Raw genomic sequence first — 19,214 nt, 5'->3', positions numbered from 1 at the left:
ACCACGCGTCTCCGATGTCTCTTGGCCAGGGCGGTTCTTGTTGGCGATAAACAAGCAAGTGGTTGCAGGAACCATGTTTTGCGGTGACCTTGTTGGTACGGATAAACAGCAGTCAACTGTGTGTGCGTGTATGGAATGGCAGGTGGAAATCATGTTGTGCGTCTTCTCTGGGCTTTTATGATCTCATGGGTTATGTGCATCCTGCTGGTGTTATGGTAACTTGTCATCTAATAAATTCTACTACCACTGCGAACTATGTAGGACTATTCATTAGTATAAGATTAATGTCTTCAACAGTTCTATGGCGATGTGGCGACTGCGGGGGCGACCGATGAAAACCCGTGAAAAGGACTCTCGTCAGTCAGGTGGGTTGTATACGTCTATGGTGGTAACCATCCATCTTGGGGCAAAGCTGGAAAATTCTAGGACACCACGGCCTGCGGAGGTGGTTTTGCCGATGACTGTAAAAACGGTGACGAATGTGGAGAAGCTGGGCTGCTTCCTCGCTGTGCATTGATGGCTCGGCAGGTCCTCCTGAAGTTTCGCCCATCTCGAGTGTGGACTACATATGCATGGGGCTCTGCAAATACCTTTGTAACAGTGTCTGGAATAGTGTTGGCGATTATCTAGTTCTGCAAGATACAAATTATCCACGCCCACTTTTAGATAACGATACGATTATATATCTAATCGACATCTAATCGACGAATATCTAATAACCTCCATCTACCGGCCAAAAATAGCACTGCACAAATGATAGGGGTTAGTCTGTCGAGTTTTTATCGATAATTATAAACAATAACCTTATGCGGCAACCATCGTCTCCGAAAACATATGTCATAGCGCTGTGGATATAGACAGCGCTTGTGGCACAATAGTTCCGAATTCAACGCTAGGTACGGATGAATGTTTTTATCAATTTTCTTGTTGCAAACAGTGTGTTTTATGCTTTGAAAAGCAAGCAGACGACTGAAATATTAGATTTTCGTTATCGATTTGTATCGTACTATTCAACAACAATGCATTTGGATTATGATTCGAATTGTGACAAATGTGCTGGCGTAGAGCTATAAGGCGAGGTTCATGACACAAAGTTCTTGGGTTCAAGCTCAATCGATATTTTTTTCCACAATTTTTGGTTGCGTGAGAAAAATTGCATCAATGCTTTTACAAAAGAGTTTTTTAGAAGCGGTAGCATTTGTAAAGTTTCGAACCTCGTGTATTACCAGTGGATTTGCTGAAACAATTCCCAATTACAAGGTACAAACATGCTGTATTTATACTACTAACTAACACACATATTGAAGGTAAAATGGGAGGGGATACGTTCACTTTCACTTGTGAAACGCTTGAGGGATGTAAAGGGTGTGGCTGTCTTCGGATAGCCTTTGGGCTCGTTACATTCCTCCCCCTCTTCGATAAGAAGAATTGGTCCTCCAATTGTATAGTGATGAATAATAAGGCTGGTTCCTTCACCCAAGACTTTTATTAAATTCTGCTGTCCTTTTTCTTTTTCCGTCACCGGCTACAGTTGCTACTATGAATACAAATGATGGCTATGGTTGAATAAACTGGTTCCTTCACCTAAAAATTAAGAAAACGAATTGTATGTGGTTTTACTAAGGTTGTTGGTATAACGTCTTCTTTCTTTCTTCCTTTTGTTCTTGCTTTTCTTTATGCCCGGTATTTCGGCGATGTTGATTATGTTTTTTTCATTTCCCTCGCGGCTGTATTGTTGGTGTTCTTTTCTTCTAGTTTTAAGCAGGGATTTACCGTTATGATTTTGTTCCCATTTTTCAAAAATGGCTTGCACTCTTTTACTGCATGGTTTTGCTCGTGCTGTGTGTCCGTGGGAGTCTTTTATCCGTGCGTCTGCTCCATGTAGCAGTAATATTTCAATCATGTCAATTCGATTGAATCCTACTTCTACATTTAAAGCAGTGTCACCTGAATCATCTTGTTGGTTGATGTTGATGATTCTTTTTGCACAAATTTGGGTAGCCAGGTCTTCAAGACCATACTCGGCTAGATAATGCAAAACGGTTTTGCCCTGATGTGTGTCAATGTTGATATTAGTTGGCGACCATATTAACTTTGCGCACTCTTGGTTTTCGTATACAATTGCCAACATTAATGGCGTTTCTCCATTACCGTTTCGGGCTGTAAATTCGCAGTTGTGGTGTTTTAGAATTCGTAGTAATAGTAGATCGTTTATAGCTACTGCGGTATGAGCGATTGTCTTTCCGCGGTAAAGTATTTCTGGGTTCGCTCCGAAGGATAGAAGGAGGTCTGTAACGTCGTACTTACTTCTTCTTACGCTTGTATGGAGAAGCGTTTGTTCTGCCTCATATCTCTCGTTGAGAAACGTGGCCATCTTTTGTCTTCGCCAACCTTGTTGTACTTGTATCTTATTTTGGATGCACTTTCTAATTACCCATAGTGGAGCTTCCATCATCGATAATGAAAGTTTTCCGTCTTCTAGGTCTATTATGGCTTGTCTTCGTAGCTGAATTTTTTCTGCTTGGGCCGCCGAAATCGATGCTATCGTTTTTAACCGACAGTTTTTACACGCTTCCGTTTCTTTCTGTTGGTCGTCTGGCTTGTTGCGTTTTTCCGCTGGTTCACATTGAAGATAGTTGTCGCTGTCGTATCCTTTTGTGAACTCAACACTGTAGTCACTTTCAAAATCGGGTTCCATTCCACTATACGCCGTTAACCCTTCGTTCTCATTTTCACTTGATTCACTGTTGTTATTCACTTTTTCTTCATTTATGAAACAGTTGTTCTTCTCTGTTTCTATGCCGTTCCATCCTATGAATTGCACTAATTGTTCGTTATCACCCGCATTTTTCGCACTTTCCTTTTCTCTGTACTCATGTTGATTATCCTCGCTCTCGGTGTTGTTGACAGTTATTGATTTGTATAATTTTTCTATCCTCCTGGGGATGATGGTACCTTCATAGTCGTAAACTTTGATGTAATTGTTTGCCATTTTGAGATGATTTAATGGTATTTGATGATACACTTTGCTTTTGCGAAACTTTGTAGGAGTAATGCTGTTGCGATACTGAGGAGAGTTTAGATTTTTCATTTTGCAAAATGCAAAATCTTTCGAAGTTCGTCATGTTGCTTTCTTTTTCCGTATGTTCTTGTTTTTGTTTTCTGTATTTAATTAATTTGATAACTGGTTTTCATGCATTTTAATATATTCCATTTTCTGTCTTGGAGTTGGGTTGAATTCTTTTTCGTCGCGTTTTGTCGCTGTGACATGTGTGTTTGCTGCAGGGCGGATTTGTTTTTTAAACTTCTTTTATTCCCTTTTTAGTCATTGCCAGTTTTAGGGGTTTTTTTGCTTTTACATTCCTTTTCCCTGAGTTAGTTCTCTTCGTTCCTTTGTAGAATACTGTTCACTTTGTTGCCTCGCTATTTCGTCTAAATGGAGGTGTTTAAATTTGCGTACGTTCTTCAGTATCGTGCACAGGTCGATATGGCATTACAGGCGTTCAGTGACTCAATTTTTTCTACCCCGGCTAGCCTTTTCAGCAGATTTATTGCAGATGATCGAAGCCTCTTCTTTGATATGTTTCGGCTGACCTTCAAGATGTCTGGTTTGGCTCCGCGTGATTTCGGCTATAAGCGTCCCGGGTTTAGTGATTACTATTATTTGTAAGTATGCTTTTTAGGTATTTTGTGTATTTATTAAAATTTTTTTTTTTTTTTTTTTAAAGGAATCATCTAGGGTACGCGTGTTATCGCGACGTTTACCCGCTCAAGTTTGCCCGTTTACTTTGGTGGCTGGAGTCGGGTGATGATATTTATCATCCTACCCCAACGTCTTCTCGTTTTCAAGAGGAGCGTCTCCAGGAAGGGAGGGCCGATCGCTGGGCCATCACGAATGTCTGGCAGATTTATGAATATCTTCTTCATGGCGCGCCTTTTCCCGAACGTGATCCCACTGACTGAATACTTTGGGTGTTTTTGTTTTGTAGTTGATGTTTTAATTGGAAATACAAAATTATTATCCGAGTTTGTTTGTTCGTCTGTTTGTTTGACTATAAATTTTTCCAGTATTGGTAAGTGAGTTAATTGGTAGAATGTAAGAAAAATTTATTTAATTTTTTTTTTATTTAATTGAGATTTTTTTTTTCGATTTGCTGAGGGAAAAATGTTAATCAACTTAATTGCTGGATTTTTAAATGCTGATAAATGCGTTATTTATTGGGAGGGTGCTACTTTATTATGAATTGTCTAAGTTGTTAGTGGATTTTTATTATTGGATTTTTACTTTCAATTTCCTTGGGACTTTTACTTTTTGGCTGAACTACTGTTGTCTGTCTCTGGTATGCAACGACATAGGTCTTCCCAGACCATGCCATATCCGACGACGTAAGTGCATGCGGTATGTTTTCCGGTACATCGTTTAGGTGTGTCAGCTTCATCGATAGATGGATAGATTGATGAATTTGGCGCGCTTGGCCGTGGTGGGCGCGTTTGGCCTTGCCTTTCAGTTGACAGCTGTGCGGGTGCGGATGTTCTTGTGAATGGTTGTTCGATGGCGATGTCTGAATGGTAATTTGTTTCTCGTGCTGGTATCATTGATGCGAGTTCGTGATCTTTCTCTACGCCATCATCATATCGGCTTGTAAACTTTCGGTTTTGGCGGATATGTTTTTTAATTTTTGAGATGGGGTTACAAATGATGAAGATCCGTAGACATACGAGGAATAGCACAAATCCAATCGCTGAAAGGCCTATTATTTTCAATTTGTCAAACCATGAATACATGTGACCTATTTGATTATCTTGTTGTTCCGACATAACGATATCTCCAACAGAATTGGAATTTCCTTCTTGCATTCTGCCTACCAGGTCATTCAGGATATTTAATGGTTCCATTTCCATTGTGTTGTGGGCTGGATGGCTTTTCAGCGCGAAGTCGAAATCATTAAGATGGAGTTCTTCAAATTCTGAAATGAGGTCTAAATTAGGCATGTGAATGCTAGGTTTCTGGCGTATCCAATCTCCTGTTGTAGAATTGTGTTCCCATGTGTGTGGATTTCCATTTAAATTTACCAACGGTGTTTTCCAGAAACAATCGGAATATGGATGAATTGACCACCCATCTGTTCCAATCGTACAGTTTTTTCCTTCGTAAGTAAAAAACGGCTGAAATCCACATTTGGTTTCGTTTGCTGATATAAAAATTCTTTTTGCCTCGCATTGTTGAAGTGTCATTGCTTGTCCGAAGCCTTGTAGTCTTGTGCAGATTGGTAAACCTGCTGCTGCAGCTGCTAAAATTCCGTTGGTTTGGGCTAATATAACTGCTTGTGTTCTTTTGATTGCTGATAGTTGACAATAAACGTCCCGAATTTCTTTTGCCAACTTGTTTTCGTGTTCAGTTTCGATGCTTATCTTATATTGGTCGTGCATTTTACTTATTTCGTATTTAATTTTGTCGTTGAATTCTTCAATGTTTTTGGGTAAACCGGCTTCTAAATTTTCATTATTTGATGTATCTTCAGCTTTCTGATCCATTGAAATTATCAAAGAATCGGCTAACGGTAAATTTCGAATACTGCTTTCTTCGATAGCCTGGATTTGAGTTTCTTCTGTTGTAGACGTTGTTCCCGTTATTGCTAAAGGGGTCATTCCGTCTGTATGTGTTGATGACTGGTGGGTCGTCGAACTTTCGCTTACTGTTGTTGTGCTCGTCGTTATTGAGCTTGGTTGATGCGTTGTTGTTGTCGCTGTTGTTGTTGAAATTGCCGTAGTAGGCGTTGTTGTTTTCTCTGTTGTTGTGGAACTTGTCGTAGTAAGCGTTGTTGCTTTCTCTGTTGTTGTTGAACTTGTTGTAGTGGCCATTGTTGTTGTTGTCGTAGGTTTTGTAGTTGTAGTGGTTGTTGAAGTTGAAGTTATCTTAGCAGTTGTCGTAGGTCTAGTAGTAGTGGTGGGTCTAGTGCTTGTCGACGTGATTATTGGTTTTGTAGTTGTTGTGGGTTTTGTTGACGTTGATGTCATACTGGGTTTAGTTGTCACTTTCTGTGTTAGGGTGGGCTTGTTGGCTGCTGTGCTTGTAACTGACTTAATTGTCGTAGTGCTTTTTACCGTTGTTTTTGCTGTTGCTCCCAATGTGGTTTTTATTGTGGGCTTTGTAGTCGTTGTAGCGCTTGTCGTTGTTGTGTATTTTTCTGTTGTGGGAGTGGCAGGGGGAGTGGCCAAAGGTTTGCTGTTTTCTGATTGGTTGTTGTTCTCTCTTTTCATTAGTGGCGGTATGGATGGGAGTGTTTTCCCGTCCAATGGCTGTTTAGTGTGCAGTGCTATGATGGCTGCCGCTGAGAGAGTTCGTATTTGGTGTGGGTTGCGATATTCAAAGTTAAAGTGTTGTTTTTGGCTGGAGCCGTGACAATGCCCCAGGGTCACCCGTCCTACTCTCTGTGTGAGGCACTTCCTATCTGATGAGGGTGAATGTAGTCCAGTTCTATCTGTTGCCATGAGCTGTCCTGTGTGCTCGAATGTACCCCAGATTGAGCTGGTGTTAGCGCATTCTTGAAGTACTAGCATTGTCGTATTGGCTTTGATACAGGTGTTTGTGTTGAACGGTCTGATGGTGAAATCAGATGTATATTCGAAAGCTTGTCCTCGTTCAGTTGCTTTGCTACAGTTGGCTACCATTGTTTGTGATTGCACTAAGGGATCGTTGCTGCTTACTAGTTTTCTTAGTTCTTCTTGACATCGCGGCCACTCTTTGTCACATTCTTCTAATGTCATTTGCTTGTTTACTCCATGGTGTGTTAGACATTTTTCGTTTGGTGTTTTTCCGTTTTTCAATAGGCCCCAGGCAATCATGTCCCAGATTATATTTCCGCTACCGTGATTAGTTTTTAAAATTCCTCCAAATAGCGGTGAATCAATCGTGGTTGTGATTGCCTTCCGTTGTGCTTGCTGAATTTCCTGCATTTCTGCTAAAGTTGTGTCTGGGAAATTTTCTATGATGTCTGGATTGGTGTTTACAGTTTCAAAGATCCATTTTTGTGTTACGCTGTTCTTATCATCTCTGCATTCTGTCAATATGATAGCTTGGTATGTTCCTAGTGTAATACAGAGATACGATTCTTGTGAAATTAATTGGTAGTTTTGTTGATCGAGAATCCACCGTGTTGAAAATTCTGAGCATTTGGCAACAATTAGTCGGTCTGCTTCTCCTTCCGTGATACAGATATCACTGTTCTGGACTCTTATTGTTTGGTCAACGATGTATTCGAATTCTGATCCTTGAGGAAGTGGATCATCGTTTTTGAGACGAAAGTGAGCGGTTAACTGATCGCTTTCTTCAGGTTTGTATATTATGTATATCGTGGCGTTGTAATTTATACTTCGGTCCTTTTCGTTGATTCTGATTGACTGTTGATATCCCATTCTTATTGGTCCCCAGGCGTCCGAAATGCTGTACAGACGTTTTCCTGAGTCTTCCAAAGGATTGTTGGGCAGGAATGTAACTTCCTGCTGAATGGATCGTTTCCGTTTGGTTAACTGGAGTTCCCTGTAGTCCTTGCACACCGATGTGTCTAGGTGAGTATTTTGTATACATGTATGTATAGTTGTTTTGAACATCTCGTACAATTTTCTCGTTGTTTCGGTTGGAAAGATTAGGTATGTGAGCGGTACGCCCACAACTTTGTAACCTTGTGGTGTTATGTCCCGATCTGGTTTGTTGAAGAATGAAATCTCGATCTGTCGATTGGTGTCGTAAAGACGGCTGGTGTTTTCGCGTTCCGGCATTCTCGGAAGTTCCAGATAACCGCTTCCTTTGATCAAGGTTTGAGAATATGAATTATTTGTTGTCCTATCTCCCTATACTATTGTGTTTTGATTTTGAATCAAAATGTCCTTCCTGCTGGGTAGTATTTAATGGTCCAAATGGGCTTTCAATTGGATCGTCCTGTTTTTCCTGACGTAGTGTGATTTGTTCTGCTACACAGTTGAGGGTGTGATATGTTTTTATGGCGTACCATTGCCCGTCGAATGTCGGAGTGGCTGTGAAACTCAGACCTGCTGGTCCGGTCTGCATGTTATTATCGCCACACTTTTTGTCGTTCACCATTCTCCAGCATTCCAGTGGGGAAATTAGTTTAGTTTCTTGTGAATATATGGTGTCGAAAGATCCGATCCAGAATGACCCAGTTATTTTCTTCGTTTTTATCCATTGTTTGCAGGTCCAGCCTTTCCAAGAGGCTGCTGGTTTCTGTGTCGTTTTTAAAGTGTACAACGTGGGTATTCTGGGTAAGTGAGCTGTATCTGATTCCTTGTTATTGCAGTAATAGGGTGCCTCTATATCTAAAATTCCTCTGGTCTTTACGTTCTTGCAGTCGCATGCGGTTGAATAGATGGGATATGTGGATGGAATGATGGTGAGTAATTGGATGAGTGATAGTATCAGTTCCATCTGCGAAAAGAAAATTTGGACGTTTTAGAATCTCGATACTTCGTGGCGTTGCCGTAAGTTGTATCGTGGATTCGTCATTCTAGTGTGTGCAGGATTAATTGGTATAGGACCGGGGAGATTCGGTGCGATGATTATACAATTTTCTGTTTCTGCTGCTTGATGATGCGGATGACAACACGGTCTCCGGACAGGCATTCTTTCGTTGTTAATGAAGTTTTTTCTTGGCCTGCCTGGTCCTCGTCGCACTTTTTCATTTTTTGGTTGTTGTGGTGCACCAGATGATCTTTCTGTTTTTTGGCTTCCCGGGATGTAAAGTTTTAGGCGATTGACGTGTACTATCGATTTTAGTCTTGCATTGTCTGCGTTCTCAATCTCGTAAGTGAGATCTGAGAAATTTCTGATGATTTTGAATGGTCCATTCCATCTGTTGATGAATTTTCCGGCAGTTGGTGGAGCTTTCAGTAGCACAAAGTCACCGGTGTTGTATTTGATTGCTTTTGTTCCTTTGTCGTAATATCTTTTTTGTTTTGTCTGTGCCCGAAATAGGTGTTCCTTCGCTAGTTGCTGAGCCTTCTTCCATTGATGTGAGTACATTACACTGGTGTCTTCGTATGTTTCGTATCGTCTATCTATTTTGATGTCGTTTGGGAGCACCGGTTGTCTTCCGAAGAATAGAAAGAATGGGTTTTGTTGCAGTGTTGATTGCTTCGCTGTGTTGTAGGCAAATGTGACAAATGGTAGATATTTGTCCCAATTTTCTGGTTCGTCCGTTACGTAGCAAGCTAGCATGTCACACAAGGTTCTGTTAAATCGTTCTACTAATCCGTCTGTTTGGGGGTGATATGCTGTCGTTCTGATTTGTTTGATTTTGAATAACTTGCAAATATCTTCGATTAAGCTCGACAGGAAGTTAGTTCCTTGATCTGTTAAGACTACTTCGGGGGATCCATATTTGGTGTAAATGTCATTAACCAAGATGTAAGCAATTGTTTGGGCAGTCTGATCTCTCATTGGTACTGTAAAAACGAAACGACTGGCGTAATCTGATAGTACTAAAATATACTTATGTCCCTTTGCGCTTTCTTGAACGGGGCCCACGATATCCATCGCAAGTCTTTCCCACACCCTTTCGGCTGGAGGCATAGGTTGCAATGGTGCTTTACTTCCTCCTACAGCCTTGCGTTTTGCGCATTTAAGGCAATTTTTGATGTGTTCTGTTACGTTTTGTCGCATGTGTGGGAAGAAGTATTGCTCGCGAAGTCTGGCTATTGTTTTTTCGATTCCTAAATGTCCTGCTAACATGTGGTCATGATTTGCTTGTAAGATCCTTCCGACTGACTCCCTTGGGACTACTAACTTTCCTTGCCTATCTGTTAATAAACCTTTCCCGTTGATTATAATTGTAAAGTTTCGAACCTCGTGTATTACCAGTGGATTTGCTGAAACAATTCCCGTTGATTATAAAGTTGCTTCTAGATCTGTTACTTTTCTGATCTTCTTGTATCTTTATCATTAGTTTTTGGCAATATTTATCTGCTTGCTGTAGTTCTATCCATCTGTTTTCTCTCCAAGACCTTATACTTTCACTTCCAATTTCTCCTTCGAAACCTACGCTCTTCTTTTGAAGACTTTTCATCTAGAAACTTTCGCTTGTTTTTTTAATACTTTCGTTTTCTCTCTGTTCTTGTTTCTTTAATCTTTCGATCCTTAGCTTTTCTTTTAGACTTTCACTTTCTTTTCGAATATTTTCAAGCTCTCTTATGACAGTTCCTCTTTCCATTGCCCTTGTTTCTACTCGTGCTATTGGCACTATGGGAATACGGCTTAGGGTGTCAGCATTTTGGTGTGACTTCCCAGGCCGATACCCAATGACGATGTCGAATTTTTGTATTTTTAGTGCCCATCTAGCTAATCTTCCTGCGGGTTCTGTTTTGCTCATTAACCATTCTAAAGGTCTATGGTCTGTAAATACGGTGAATCTGCGTCCGTATAGATATGTTCTAAACACGTCAATTGCGTGGATGATTGCGTAAGCCTCTTTCTCTGTGGTTGACCACTTGGCTTCGCGGTCGTTCAGATGTTTAGAGCTATACGCTATGACGACTTCCGCGCCGTCTGATTCACGGGGTTCCTGTACGTCGGACTCCGCTGAATCCGCTGATTGAGGTAGAGTCTGCATCTGAGCCAAGACTGCTCCTATACCGTATCCTGAAGCATCTGTGTAGATGATGAATTCGCGCGTGAAATCTGGATACCCTAGGATAGGTCTAGTTATGAGACAGTTGTTGATACAATCAAAGGCGTCCCTTTGTTCCTCTCCCCATTTCCACTCGGCTGATTTTCTCGTTAGCGCTGTCAGTGGGTGGGCTTTATCAGCAAAAGCCCTTATGAATTTTTTGTAATAGCTAGCCAACCCTAGAAATGAGCTTAATTCCTTCACGTTTTTGGGAGCTGGGTATTTGATGATTGCTTCTAACTTTTTTGTATTCGGTGTTATTCCTTTTTTCGAAACAATATATCCTAAATAGTCTAATTCTTCTTTGAAAAATTCGCATTTCTTTCTTTTTAATTTTAGTCCTGCGTCTTTAAGAAGCTTAAACACTGTTTCTAGATGTATCACATGTTCAGCAATATTATTACTGAACACTATGATGTCATCCAGATAAACCAATGCAAACCTGAACAATACTGATTTTAATATGTTATTCATTGCTCGTTGAAAAGTGCTTGGTGCATTTGTTTGTCCAAATGGCATTCTATTAAATTCGTATTGTCCAAGTTCGCAGATGAAGGCGGTTTTGTGCTTGTCGCTTTCCTCTATCTCGATCTGCCAGTAGCCACTTAGTAAGTCCAATGTTGAGAAGTAAACTGAGCCGCTCAATGCATCAATTGTGTCGTCGATTCTTGGTAATGGGTATTTGTCTTTTACGGTTATTTTGTTAAGTGCCCTATAATCAATACACATACGCATTTCTCCATCTTTTTTGGGAACCATTACAATTGCTGCTGCAAATGGGCTGTGACTTTCTCTAATAATATTGTTATTTACCATTACTTCAATCTTTGTTTTGACAATTAGTTTTAATGCTTCTGGTGTTCTACGCAATCGTTGAGTAATTGGGGCGTTGTATCCTATGTTAATGGAATGTTTTACATCAGTTGCTAGACCCAAATCTGATTCTCTTTCTGCAAATAGAGTTTCGTGTTTCTTCAATAGATTTTCAATTTTAATGCGTATCTCGTCGGAGATGTTAGTCGTTTCACTCTCTTGGGTTTGTCCAATTCGCTTAGATTTCTTGTTAATTTCTGATTGGGAGAAAGATTCTAGGCTGCGATAATCTGCTTCTGTCAGATCGTTGTTGTAGTTACTATCTGACGAACGGTCTGGGAGGAGTGGAATATTAATACCTGTCTTGCCAAAGGTTATGCTATATACTGGGAGTGTGTTTTTACCAAAGCTATGTTCTTTTCCGGAATGATCGTAATTGATCTGCCTGTTTTTAGTATTAATTTTTACATTGTTGCTCGATAAGAAGTCTAATCCTAATATGCAAGTTTCGTTCAAGTTTTCCATAATAAAGAAATCATGCTTAATGACGTGATTGGTGTTAATGGTGATTGAAAATCCATATTTCCCTTTTGATTTTAGTATTTCTCCTGACACCGTTCTAAATATTGGCGAAGGGGAGTCTTTAACATGTTTAAGTTCTTCATACTCTTTTAGATTAAAAAATATGCTGTCAGAAACTAAACTGGTTGCTACTCCTGTGTCTACTAAAGCCTTAATTTCTTTTCCAAAAATTCTAATGGGTATACGTATTAGTTTGGGTATCGCTATTTCTAAATTTTGTGTTGGAGGGTTGTTTGGTAGGGATATTGTGTTTACTGCATTGGACGGTGGTTCGGGTTGTTGATACGTGCCATATCCGTCCAACATTCTCTCGCAATGTGTCCTCTTTTATTGCACTTGTGGCAGATAATAATTCTATTTCCCAGGTTGTCAGTGGTGTTTGGCTGATTTCGTCGTGGCTGTGGGTATTGATGAGTATAGGCTGGGTTTTGATGATACACTTGATGATTGTTATGTGGTTGGGAGTTCGGTCGATTGTAGTGTATCGGTCTGTTGTTGTATGAGGGTCTCTGGGATGTTTGCTGGTAAGTTGGGTAATTTGATTGCCTATATCCCGTGGGGGTACCTTCTCTTCTTGGTGAAGTATAGTTGGTGCGGTATGGGCTGTTATCTCTGCTTCGATTGAAGTTTTGGTCACTACTGGAGCCTCTGCTATTCGGTCTCTCGTGAAATCGGACTCGCGGATTTTGTGGGCTGGAGTAACGATCACTTGATCGCGAAGATCTTTGCTCGTATTGATCTGTGGCTGCTATGGTTATATCGGTATCCTGTGACAATTCACGGTTTTTATTAGTATTTTCCAGTTCACGTATTTTTTGTTTTAGGAATTCGATTTCTGTCTTTTGTTGTGAAAGTTCGTTATCTTGTTGTTTCTCATGATGCGTTATCCCTGCGATTACCGCGTTTATTTCTTTCTCTTCTGCAGTCTCCTTGCTATATAGGATGCCTTCGGATATGATAAGTTGTTTACATAACTGATCAAAATCTTTGGGGTCTTCGGGCATTCTGAAATAGAGTTCAGCTCTGAATTTTGGTAAAATGCCTTGCATCAGAATTTTGATTTTGGTATAATCTCTCATTCTTTTGACTGTGTTTATGAGTCGGCCTTCGACGATGGTTTGGTTTTGGTCAGATTTTTCTTCTTTGCCTTCAATGGACTCGTAGAGACTGTTGATTCTTGAGATAAAGGCTTTGCATTTTTCTTCAGGTTTTTGTTTTAGTGTGGATAACTTTTTTCTTTGTGCTGCTAGGTCGTATGCATCCTGGAATCTTGCAATAATGGCAGTTTTCCATTCGTCATAACTTAACTCGTCACCTTGCTCTTCTACGTAGTTTCCATGCCATTCTAGGGCGTCGCCTTTTAGTCTGTCAGAGAAGAATCGTATTTTTTGGTTGTCGTCCCAGTCGTTGTTGCGTGCTACTTGTTCGGCGTCCTTCAGCCATTCTGTTATTAATTTATCAGTGCTTTTTCCTTTGAAGATTGGAATTGACTTTTTGTCTTCTCTTGAAAATAATTCTCCTAATGCTTTTACAATTGGTTGTGTTGTGGATGTATCGAGGCTATCGGTATCTGTGGTGTAGCGGTCAATTCTTGAAGTTTCTTTGTGTGAAAGTCCCATTTTGATTTTGTTTTTTAGAGTTTGGTACTTTCGTTCTAGTTGAAGAAGGTTGTCGTTTTGGATCTCGATTTGATTTTGTAGCTCGTTGTTGAGTTGCTGTAGTTTTTCGAATTGTTCAGTTTCTAACTCGAAGTGAAGGGATTTGTCACCTTCTGTTATTGAGGTTAGGTCGTTTATCTCACTCACTAATTTTGTTATCTCTCCTGGTTCGTTGGAGTTGTCTAAGTCTTCGGTTTCAGCGAATGTTACCTGTTGCTTTCTATATTCTTTTATTCTGTTTTCCAGATACTTAATCTTTTCTTCCTGGTCTCCTACCTGTATGTTGGTTTTTTGTAATTCTGTTTCAAGATTTTTATTCTTTGTAGTAATATCTATCAGACTTCTTCGTAAGCCAGCTTTTTCTGCTAAGTTTTTTTCAAGGATCTCTTTTGTTTCTTTTGTTTCTGTCTGAAGGTGGTTGTTTGTCTCTAAAGCTGCTTTTATCTGTTGCTCGGTGATTTCTAACTTCGTAACCAGTTGTTTTCTTTCACTTTCAATTTTGCTAATTATTTCTTGTCCTTCTCTCTCAACAGTTATGATATTTTCTTCTTTTTTTCGTAAAAGGTTTTGTAGTTGGTTTTCTGTTGCTGTGGCACTTTCAAGGCTTGTTTCTAATTCGCTGATTCGATTGGCAGATTTCTCAAGCGAGTTTTTTAGTGTTTCGTTACTTTCTTGGAGTTGTTCAAGGGAGCTACTTAATGTGTATTTGGAACTCTTTGCCTTTTTCTTGTTGCTATCTAGCTGTTTTCGTAAGTTCTGTAGCTCAAAATTGAGGTCAGACGAATATTTTTTCTCTGTTATCTGCGCAAGTACTACTTCTCTTTGCAAAATACGGCTGATACCTAATAGGAATTCTTTTTCTTTACCATGTACAATGCTAATTTGCTGTAATAAACTGTCAAGGTTTTCGATGTTCCCACCAAGGGATTCTACGTAATTTTTAAGTGTCTTTGTGGTGTTTGTAATAGTTTCTGCTGTTATACCATTTGGTACTTGCAACGATTGTTCTAACAACGTATATGAATACAATTGTAATGCGTTGTGGGTCTCTTTAATAATTTCTTGTTTCTTGGATTCTATTTGTTGGATTTTTGCTTTTGTCGTGGTAGTCTGATAGGTTTTGTTTTGTTCTAACTCTTGTTCAAATTCTAAGTCCACAAGAGTTTTCCAGTGGTCTAAAAATTTTTCTCGTTGACAGTTGGGATTTTGGTTGGTTGTGTCTGATTTGGGAAGTACAGGGTACAATGGTGGAGATAATTTGTCGACAATGTTTGGATACAAGGTATTCTCTTTACGAGTAGTCTCTGGTACAATATGATCAAGCGGCATTCGCTTACCTTTGATGGTGTTCCTTGGTCTGGTAGAGTTGTTGGAGATTCGTCGGGGAAGTGTAGAGCACAATCACTGAAATAAGGTACGGGTAAGAAACTTTGTACTGGTCAACAAGTGTGAGTCTCGTTGGGACCTCCAATTGTAAAGTTTCGAACCTCGTGTATTACCAGTGGATTTGCTGAAACAATTCCCAATTACAAGGTACAAACATGCTGGATTTATACTACTAACTAACACACATATTGAAGGTAAAATGGGAGGGGATACGTTCACTTTCACTTGTGAAACGCTTGAGGGATGTAAAGGGTGTGGCTGTCTTCGGATAGCCTTTGGGCTCGTTACACATTTGTCCTTTTTTTATAAATATTTATAATAATATATTACGAAACTTAAAGCACTGATAAATTTGATGGCAACAATCCTGAATAATGAAAAATTTCACTGCGCAGATTCGTAAAATTGAGCAGACGACGATAAAATTAGATATTCGTCTGCAATTTGTATCGATACTATCCCACACTAACACCACCTTGCTGTTTACGAACTTTTAAAGAACGTCATGACTAAGTGGAAGAAGATGTGGTTCAGGATATAAAGGTGCGGAGTTCAACCCTCAACGGAGACATAGGTTTTCACTATTTTTAATTGTTGCAAAAATATGTTTTAGATGGTTTTTAACGGGAATTCAAAAATATTATGCATTGCAGTCCTATATAAATATTGCGACGTTTTTAATAGTTAATTGGCTGTAAAAGAATAATATTAATTGCGGTGGCAACCCTGATATTGTCGCGAGGAGAAAATAGTGACGTGGTTGAAATTTTTGAAAATGACGTGACAACCAACGATCAAATTGCGTACAATGCAGCTTCTCTTGAAAAGAAGTTGCAACACGCAAATTATTTGGTAGAAGTTAGTTATTCCTTGAATTTATGTAACCCTAGAGATGGGGCGTGTATCCTTCACGAGGGTATAAAAGCCCACACATTTTTAACCCTAGTTAGTTCTTGAGTTCTTAAGTTCTCTTCAAGTTCTCCTACAGTTCTCTTCACGTTCAAAGTTAAGTAAAAGTGTAGTTATTCTTTATTTCTGCTACGTCTTGTATTTCTTCTTAAAATTCAATACAATTCATTAACAAAGTAAAGTCCAGTGTGACAATTGGTGGAGATGCAGCTCGTTACCCGTTGTTAACGATTTAGTGCTGCTTTAAAGATAGTCGATGCAGAAGAAGAAGTTACGTTTACCTAGTTGCCCCCGGGATCCAAGTAGAAGATTGTACCCGCTTCGTGACTTGCCCACTGCGCTGTCTGGTAACGAGACCACAGCAACTAACGAGGCACTAGATTCGGAAATTTCTACGTCAAGAGAAGATTTGGCGACATCAAGTTCAGAGACGATTCGCCTGAGAGGGTTTGAAAATCCTGCAAGACAGTCAGAATCAATTTCTGACTCTGAACAAGATTTCATAGAGCCCACACACCCGGTTGTTCCTGTAGTTGAACAACGTGATTTTAGACCTCGAAGACGATTGCAAACAACAGCCATGGCAGCTGCAAGAAAGTAAGTAAGTCCACCTATCTATAGAGGTAGCCCAACCGAAGACGCTCGTCAGTGGTTAGAGCGCTACGAGATAAAAGCTAACCACAACGGCTGGGGTGACGCGGACAAAAGAAACAATTTTGTTATGTACTTGGATAATGCCGCAAGAAATTGGTTCCTGTGTGCAAGAGTACCGAGTGACTGGCAAGACGTGCCAGCTCAACCGGCTATTGGAGAAGAGCCAGCCAGACCAACAGTTCCTGGTCTTCGCTCAATAATTTGAAAGAATTTCAACCAAACACGTATAGTCTGTTTCAAGAATCTAGACTCAGAAGTCGAACCCAAGGAGTGGATGAGCCGACCACTAGGTACGACTACGAAATAATTAATCTTTGCAGATTGGTTGATCCAGATATGTCGGAAACCACCCGACTAGAGCACCTTTTTAGAGGTCTCCGGCCAACACTTTTTAAACAACATTATCAAATGAAACCAAAAACATGTGAACAATTTTCGGAATTAGCAAAAACCTATACGGAAGCATCAGTTATGTCCGATGCTAGGGGATGGAGGGATCCGATGGCAGAATGTCAGAAGCCAATGGAGCAAGTACCAAATCTTGCAGTGGTCTACCCGGATCCGCAAGCAGATCTTAGAAAAACGGTGCGCGAAGTCGTTCAAGAAATGCTTAAGCAAAATGGTCAAGAGCAAGTGAAATCAAAAGGGCCATTCAGACCCAAAGGACGCACAACAAGTGGTAAACCACAGTGTTTTTACTGCAAAAAAGCAGGGCACATTGCCCGAAACTGCTTCAGAAACCCTGAATCTGAGCAGTATAATGGCCCAGCAAAGTACGCTGGGACCGGAGCAACATCAAGAGAGAATCCATCTGTAAATTCAGTGGTTCAAGAGTTGGTAATGCCAGAAGAAAACGAGGGTGGTTCAGAAGACTTTATTCTAAATTTAAACCCTGTACGATTGATTAAGGAAAAAGTGAAGTGCGGTAAAGAAACTGCAACGGCGTTGATTGATACAGGAGCTGCAGTTACAGTGATTTCCCCTGAATTGTTGAAAAAGACAGGATTCGTGGAAAAGCCCCGCAATGGCCCGAAGGTTCGTCTTGTAAACGGCCATACTCTGTCACCACAGAGTACAGCTGACATTGTAGTAACCCACAAGGGCAAAACTATCAAAGGAAACGCGATAGTCAGGCCAATGTCAGGTTTTGAACTACTTCTGGGAAATGATTTCCTACAGCAATTTCGAGCAATCCACATAGACTACGAATCACAAGAATCGTCGTTTACGACAGGGAAGTCACCACTTGCAGAAATTTCGCTTATTCAAGCAGAAGAAGTCAAGGATAGCCGGCTGGTCACAAGAGATCGTCAACAGATACCAGCCTACTCAATCAAGCAAATTTCAACAACAGTTTCCAGCAAAATGGAAGGTTGCTGCATTGTGACACCCTCAGAGTCATTGCTAGCGACAAGTAGCCTATCAACTGGTCATGCACTAGTACAAAAAGATTTAGAAAAAATTCCTGTTGCTAACTTGTCACCGAAAAGAATTTGGCTAGAAAAAGGAGTGACCTTAGGGACGTTAGAAGAACACTCTGAGGCAAAAGAGGTAGAAACAAGCCAAGCAGTCCTAACAATGGACACCTCATTCGAGGAACAAGATTTGAATCAAGATGAAAAGCAATTGTTAGAACACCTAGAAGGAAGAATTGGAACGGGTTTAACAAAGGAAGAGAAAGCACAAACGCAAAAAATTCTCAAAGAATTTATCCATTGCTTTGCTCTAAATGAAGATGATTTGGGATACTGTGCAGTAGTCAAACATGGCATCAATACTGGATCAGCTTCCCCAATTCATCAACTTCCGTACAAAAGTGCTTGGAAGGAAAGAGCTGTAATTCAAAATCAAGTAGAAGGAATGTTACGTCGAGGAGTAATTGAACCGTCTGACAGCCCTTGGTCTTCTCCAGTGGTTCTGGTGAAGAAGAAAGACGGTTCTTGGCGTTTTTGTGTAGATTATCGCAAGCTCAACTCGGCAACAGTTAAAGATTCCTACTCCTTACCACGCATAGCTGATACACTGAGTCGGCTAGAAGGGGCAACATTTTTTTCAAGTATGGATTTGCAAGCAGGATACCACCAAGTTCCAGTGGTTAGCAGTGATAGACCGAAGACAGCCTTCATCACTGCAGACGGATTGTACCAGTTTCGCACTCTTCCGTTTGGTCTAACTAATGCCCCTGGCACTTTTCAAAGAGCCATGGACATTATTTTGGCTGGACTTCGCTGGACAACATGCCTGATATACCTGGATGACGTCATAATTTACTCAACAACATTCCAACAACACTTGGAACGCCTTCGCTTAGTGCTGAGTTGCCTTGTGAAAGCTGGTTTGAAACTAAAGTGGTAAAATGCATATTCTTGGAGCACACTCTAAAAGTGTTGGGACATCTGATTTCAAAAGACAGTGTAGCACCAGATCCTGAAAAGCTCGAGGCAGTTTCGAACTTCTCATCACCAGGTGAACGCCATTCTACGGCAAACAAAGTGAAACGAGTGCAAAGTTTTTTGGGCCTATGTTCGTACTA

At 40.3% G+C, this 19,214-nt stretch overlaps 1 protein-coding gene across 1 annotated transcript; it reads right to left on the bottom strand.

The window, feature by feature from the left end:
• Positions 1-1,591: 1,591 nt before the first annotated feature.
• LOC132088333 (uncharacterized) lies at positions 1,592-3,091 on the bottom strand. The gene has a single exon (XM_059497005.1). The coding sequence runs from the start codon at positions 3,089-3,091 to the stop codon at positions 1,592-1,594; it is 1,500 nt and encodes a 499-aa protein (XP_059352988.1).
• Between the last annotated feature and the right edge of the window lie 16,123 nt (positions 3,092-19,214).

The sequence above is a fragment of the Daphnia carinata genome, chromosome 9 (genome assembly GCF_022539665.2).
Source record: "Daphnia carinata strain CSIRO-1 chromosome 9, CSIRO_AGI_Dcar_HiC_V3, whole genome shotgun sequence".
In the NCBI taxonomy this organism is placed as follows: Eukaryota; Metazoa; Arthropoda; class Branchiopoda; order Diplostraca; family Daphniidae; genus Daphnia; species Daphnia carinata.
This window is presented reverse-complemented; position numbering and strand designations above follow the sequence as displayed.

Coding starts and splice junctions, on each gene's coding strand:
- LOC132088333 (XM_059497005.1), bottom strand. CDS start 3,091: ATGAAAAATCTAAACTCTCCTCAGTATCGCAACAGCATTACTCCTACA.